Consider the following 7,272-nt stretch of genomic DNA (forward strand, 5'->3'; position numbering starts at 1 on the left):
ACACGTATCTTTCGATTGCAAAAAAAACAAAAATACCACTCGAAAACGATCAGGTGAATTCTATATTGTGTAATGATCATTTAACCGATATATTTCCAGAAAACCACACCAATGATACAAGCCAATCAAAAAGTGAACACGAAAAACAGGAAAATTAATTTAGGTACCTATTTTATCACACATTTGTTATGGGTTTTTCTGTGTTAATATTTTTATTATTCATGTATGGGTATATATTTCAAATGTTTTCTTAAAAAAAGAAAAATTTAAATAATATTGTTAATTTCAGTAAAGCTAAGTATAAACTTAACATTTATAATTCTGTGTGCAGCAAATCTAAAATTATATTTATTAATATTTGTTAATGTCTTAAGATTTTTATGTTGGGTACCATGTTGAATATTCGATTAATATGCATTATTTATACTATTATTTGATATTTGTTTCTATTGTTTTACAAAAAACTAAGGAAAAATGGAATGAGCCAAAATGTATTGAACTAGTTCTTATTTATTTCCTATTATTTGAAATCCTGTAAAATCATAACCAGTTATATTATTTGTTTTATTTGTTTTTAATATATCAAATGTTAGAATTTATTTTGTAACGTTTGTGTATTTCATAGTGATATAAATCATATTAATAATTCAGGGGTCCTATTTTTTGGACAATTTTCCAGGATTTGACCTTTGACCATTGTACGTGCGAGTGCGGAAAGTAATATGCCGCTTACCTCGGCACCTAAAGTAGTAGAGTGGACTGTAATTCTTATGGAATACCGGAAATTGGAATTTACCTATATATTAATTGCCCCAGACGAGGGAGGGATCGCCTACGCTTGTCTGGAATTAAATATGGTATAAGAATAAGGAAGTGGAGAACAATTTTATATGATGACAAAGATAATAATGAAAACTTATATTAAATTATGAAATATGTATACTACAGTTGGTCGAAAACCACTAATTTTATGATTTAATAATAATAATAATAATGACAATCAAACAATAATAATAATATGTCGATGCGTTTTATAATTGATTATAATAATGTGTGAGGTACAAGGTGTGTGCAAATAATATAATAAATGTAAAAATGTGTGTGGTAACTGTGAGTAAATGTAAATATGTGCCTGTTGGTCACAAAATAAATTAGATGACTACTAACTAATAATTATAATAATAAAGACAATAATTGATACTATAAAATTCACAGTTCGAACAGAATGAGGTGTACACCTGGCCAGCTGTAATCAAGACCTATATAATAAAACAAATCACACACACAAACGACAATAACAATAATATGAAACACAATTCATTCAAAATAAATAAATAAATAAAATTAATACATTTGATTCATTTGCGCGTGAAAAAATATTGCATAAAGAATAAAACAGCGACAAAATTTTTATCTCGGTAACGTCTCCTCGATCTCGCGGCCGAACCACAACAACGACCCGTAGACACGTAAAATATTGATAAATTAATTATAATCAGGGCTCGGAAGTTATAGCACTAAAAAAATTAATTTTTAGCGCTTAAATATGCACATAAAAACATTAATATAAGCGCTATAAATAGCACTAAAAATTGGAAAATATGCAAAATAAAATTTCATTAACAAAAATTTTTTTAAATTATACAAGTTTTTATTATAAAATATGAACAGTAAATATTTGAGAAGTAGGCACTTTTCCGGCTCTGGAACATTTTCTGTTTACATAAACATATAAAAAAATGTATTAATAAATGAATAATATAATGTATTAATTTTATTTACCTTAAGAATTGCACTGAATAATAAGATGTTTTCTTATATTTTCAAATTTGAATGATCTATGATTATTTGATAGTAGAGTTTTGTATGCCGAGAATGACCGCTCTACATCGACAGACGTCACGGGTGCGTACTTAAAAAATGTTAAGTCGTTACAATTTAAGTCTTCGGGAAGACCATCTAAATTTCGGAATGTCTCTTCACCCGTTAGAACTTGTGATATTTTTACCAACGCCAAGAGACCACGATTTTTTTCCTGTACCTAATTAAATTTATTTTGAACAGATTTTCCATTTGGACCACTTAATGTTTCAAATGATTTTGAATATCTTGAACTATTTTTAGTGAATCCGATAAAGGCATATGTTGCCGTTGTAATTGTTCAATAGCCAAAGTTAATTTGGCAAAGTTCGACTTAATATACGTTAAGTTGTTTTCCAATCCAAGTTTTATGATGTTATCTTGAGCATCTTTAAGGCGCGGTGTCCACTAGTGCGATGCGATAGGTGATACGATAAGCTATGCGATAAGCAATTCGAAACTGTATCGCCTACTACGTATATTTCTTCGTAAATAAGTAAAACAATTGCACATTGGCACGATTACAAAGCGACACCGATAATTATCGGTGACGTATCGATGCGGGCGACACAGCTTGTCGGCTCAACAAGAAGACTGCAGCGCTGCTATTTCTTTTGTAAAATTAATTGAACAAAATCCATGTTTATGGAACTATTCTTTGAAAACTTATTCAAGGACTGATATAACAGGCTTGGCATGGCGTGAGATAGCGAAGAAGCTTAATGACACAGGTAAGAAAAACTCTTTACATCTTTCACCGGTTATTGATGTCATTTACCAAAAATAGTGGTAAATGATGATAAATCTCAAATAATACACTGATTTTTTTACTATAGGCACTATTTATAATAATGATTTATTGTTAAAATAAAAAAATAATAAAATACGCGCATATTACAAATTATTTATTTGTACAATTTTGGTTACTATGACATAATAACAGCAAGTAAATTACGCGGAGAACCTCGTGCTCTCTCAACATCTGGTATTGGGACACGAACAGTTGTACCGACATGTCGCGACATCAAGCTTTGAAAATTTTTTTAGGCTTTAAATTTGTTCTGCATACTTAAACACTAAAATTGAATCTAACTTTTATTATATTTTGTTCACTGGTGACACAAATTTTTACAAATAATATAAAACACACATTCGTAGCAAATACAACTCGCTATAATATACCCGTCGATACTAATAAACTAAAAGATTATCTCATATCATTACTCGGGTTATCGACGTTATTTCTAGTTGGGATTTTCGTTTATCTATCTACTTCCATCATGATATTTTTAACTAATGAAGCTGATCGTTCACACCGACATAAAAGTATTAAACATCATTCTCCAATTAAACTGGTGATTGACGACAATAACCGGTGAATGTCTGCATTTACAACGTTTACCAATTTTTAGGTAAATGATGTCATTTACCGGGGAATGACGTCTTTTATCACGTTTACATCATTCACCGTAACATATATATACCGGCTGGTCGGACGACCAGTCAATCAGTCCGTGAATACAATCCGCGACACACCGTGAACTCCTCCGCAGTGTAACGCGTTTCAATATTTTCAATATTTGTATATACATATTTTTATAATATAGTGGCTATTTTAACTAAATCAAATTGTGAGTGATTGTTGTTACCCAAATCCCACACATCAAAACTGCTTAATTATGCAAGCCTTTGGACGCCCAAACGCATTATCGAAATAGTAATTATAAATTTATAACGCTATTAATTATAGGAAAACTACGTTAAAATTTAAAAAAAAATCAAAAACAACATCTTGTACATCAAAGGGTTAAATTTAATTTTTTTAAATAAAAATACGTGAACATAATTTTTTAAATATTATTTATGGCAAACCTATGTATTTCCATTGAATAGGAATTGCTCCTTCTGGCTGTAGAAAATAGTTACCAAGTCTATTGGTCTATATATATCTATGTAGGCGAACAGCTGGGGTCTGAGTTGTTGACGGTTGTAGTACACTACCATCTGGAATTTCTGGTAAAACTTGTGTAACATTAAAATTTGAAGGTTGATATTTTTTACCCTCTCGAAGGCGAATAAAATTATGAAGAACACACGCTGCTTTCACTACTGCGATAACGCACGTTTCATCACAAGCCATCGGTACCTCAAACACACGAAACTTGGAGGTTAACATTCCAAAAGCGCACTCCACACTTTTTCTTCCTCTTGAGAGACGAAAGTTGAAAATATTTTTAACGTCATTTAAAACTTTCTTTGGAAAAGGCCGTAGTAGGGTCGGTAGTAAAGGGAAAGCTTCATCAGCAACACAATAGTATGGGAATGCCTCTTGATTTCTACTTCCAGGTAAACAATTGGGGCTAGGAACATTGAGTCCACCTCGTTTCAGTCTCTTTCCAATTGATGAATTACGGAAAACTGATCCGTCACTATTCCGTCCTATGTCACCAACATCAACTAAAGTAAAAATACCGTCTGCATCTGCCATAGCCATGAGTACTACCGAAAAAAAACCTTTGTAGTTTATGTTTCTTGATCCTGTGTCCTTAAAGCACTTAATTCGAATGTGTTTGCCGTCAATTGACCCGATGCAATTCGGCAGATTCCAAAGCTCAAAGTAGCGCTTAGCTTTTTCTCACCACATTTCTTCATTTGACATTGGCATGTATATTGGTTGCAAAACTGTCCAAATAGCATTACACGTTGAACGCACAATTTTACCAATTGTACTTTTACCTCTGTAAAATTGCTGTGCCAGATCGACAAAGCTACTCCCAGTAGCCAAATATCTGAAACAATGTATAATTTGTTTTTTTTTTAACTTTTTAATTTCTAATCTTTATAAAATTAGTATATTTATGAAATTTTATGGAATTTTGATTTTATTAATATATTTGATTAAGTTATTTAAAATTAACTTTTAAAAAATTTTTTTTAATTTTTAGAACAAAACTGTCGCGATCGATGGAAAAATATCCGTACTGCTTTTGGAAGGTCAAGGAGACCACCTAAATCTGGATTAGGAGGACGATCGAAGAAACCTTATTATTTGGCAACTTATCTTGGATTTCTTTGTCCATACATGAAGGGAGCCTCAACGTCTGGTAACGTTCCTCTAGAACAAGAAAGTGATAATGACACACATCCTACAGACACCCAAGCCACAGATAACCAAGCAGTGGACATGCAGGCCATGGGCACCCAAGATGAGGAAGACAATCCACAGGATATTCCAGGTGTTACACCAGATAATGTATAATGATCCTTTTCTTGATTCGGAAACTGAGATTTATCATAATCCCACCCCTCGTAAGAAAAAAAAAATAATTCCAATACAAAGTGATTCAGATAAATCATTTATCGAATAGCTTGAGTTGAAAAAAAGGAAAGAAATTAAAACTATTCAGGAGGATCAACAAGATGGCGACTGGCTTTTTTTTCGTTCCTTGCTTCAAGATTTTAAGAAGCTTAACGACAAGCGTAAAAGAAGTCTCAAACTTAAATTTTCAACTATTCTAAATGAAGAATTGGACCGAGCCGAATCTGGGGCAGAAGACTCAAGTTTTACCTCTTATTCATGGGGTTCATCTACTATCCCATTTCAACCGTCTTCGTCGTCAGTGGATCAAAGTGATACAACATCGACAGATTTATTTTTTTTAAACTAATTTTATAATTGTAAATGGTATTTAAATAATAACCGATAATAAATAAATTAAAGTTGTAAAAAAAAAAAAAAATAAAGTTACTCATATTTCTCTCTTGCTATATGTTGTTGTAAAATATGACTTACCTTAAGGTAATAAGTAGTTTTTCAGCTGGTGGTATTGCAAATCTAAAATTAGTATTTTTTTTTTGACACTAGTCTCAATAATACCCGGTAACTTTCTAAGGTCATTCTGTAAAACTCTTTAAACTTTTTTTCGTGTTGAGAGAGTTCGCGGGATACCACTGCCGAACTGTGTATAATATTATTAAGGTTATATGGATGTATCCAATATTTTCTTTTTTTTAATTTCCGCTGACGTAAGTATCGGTAGGTAAGAATGACATCCTCCTCTGAAGAGCTCATGATCACGACTGAAAATGTGTATATCATATCGCTTGTATGTTTTCTCCAGTAGGCACCCGAGTGTTGTGCCGATAAAAATCGTATCGCGTGATTTTTGTTGTATCGCCTGTCGCATCGCACTAGTGGACACCGCGCCGTAGGCACCCGAGTGTTGTGCCGATAAAAATCGTATCGCGTGATTTTTGTTGTATCACCTGTCGCATCGCACTAGTGGACACCGCGCCTAATACTAACTGCATCGTTTCTGTCTAGCATAAAAATAACACGGTGGATTATCCCGAAATTCTCGCAATAATAAATTGCTGCGTTAATCCAACTTCCCCAACGTGTGATTATTGGCTCCAGAGGTAAGGGTAAGTTTGGCGTTTCCGATTTAAATACAAGTAAACGACTTGGGGCTTTTCTAAAGATTTTTTTACACTTGAAATAACTTTATCTACTATGTGAAATTGATTTCTAACTTCTTCTGCGACTCTGTGCAATCCACGCACAACACATGTTACATGAATCATTTTTGAGTAAAGGCTTTTAAGTACTTCTCCTAATTTAACCATGTAAGGTGCGGCATCGGATAAAAATAAAAATACATTGTCATGTTGGATAGCAGCCGGCCATAATATGCTCATTGATCTATCAAAAAGTTTGCTGATTGTGCAGTGGTTAGCTTTTTTTAGTTCCTCCGAATTAAATAAAAACATATTGCCTGCATTATTTCCCTCAAGAGTGCCTACTATTACATTTGAAATGTAACGACCCTGTACATCAGTGGTCTCGTCGATACTGATCCAAATTTTTTTGTCAGAAATTATTTTCCTAATTTTATCCATGGTCTCATTGTAAATATCATCCACATATCCTTTTCGCAACGTGGATTTACTCGGAATATCATTTTTTGTATATACTTCTAAAAATGTTTTGAATTTTGGGTTTTCTAACTTGTTCAAAGGAATGTTAGCAGAAATAAAAGCCTCAAGGTACGGTTTCCCTTGCGCGATCGCGAACGCGAACTACGAATTAAGATCGCGATTGCGTCATGTCGGTTTGCTCTAGACGATTCTACGTTGCGATCGAAAGATTTATAATTTATATTTATATTTCGTCCGTTAGTCGTATTCGATATTTTGAAGTGTTCACTAGTGTTCAGTAAGTTCACGGCGCACGAGTACTGTTCGTTTTTAAAAATTATTATAATGGATCCAGTCGATAAAGAAATCTTAAAAATTCTTTTGCTAGAAGAAGAAGATGATGAGATCTTGCACTGGTATTTGTCGGAAGAAAAAAGAAAGCAACACGATCCATTATTTAAAAAGAGGAGTACCGAAGGTTATCATGAAATACTC

General features: G+C 32.9%; 1 protein-coding gene across 1 annotated transcript; it reads right to left on the minus strand.

Moving 5' to 3' along the window:
- Positions 1-1,594: 1,594 nt before the first annotated feature.
- Positions 1,595-4,658, minus strand: LOC112689956. The gene has a single exon (XM_025563839.1). It carries the CDS (start codon positions 4,352-4,354, stop codon positions 3,800-3,802), a length of 555 nt encoding a protein of 184 aa, XP_025419624.1. The 5' UTR covers positions 4,355-4,658; the 3' UTR covers positions 1,595-3,799.
- Between the last annotated feature and the right edge of the window lie 2,614 nt (positions 4,659-7,272).

This window comes from Sipha flava, unplaced genomic scaffold (genome assembly GCF_003268045.1).
Source record: "Sipha flava isolate LNK unplaced genomic scaffold, YSA_version1 486_pilon_pilon, whole genome shotgun sequence".
Classification (NCBI taxonomy): domain Eukaryota; kingdom Metazoa; phylum Arthropoda; class Insecta; order Hemiptera; family Aphididae; genus Sipha; species Sipha flava.

What these genes read in the sequence shown, in the direction of transcription:
- LOC112689956 (XM_025563839.1), bottom strand. Translation starts at nt 4,354, where the DNA reads ATGGCTATGGCAGATGCAGACGGTATTTTTACTTTAGTTGATGTTGGT.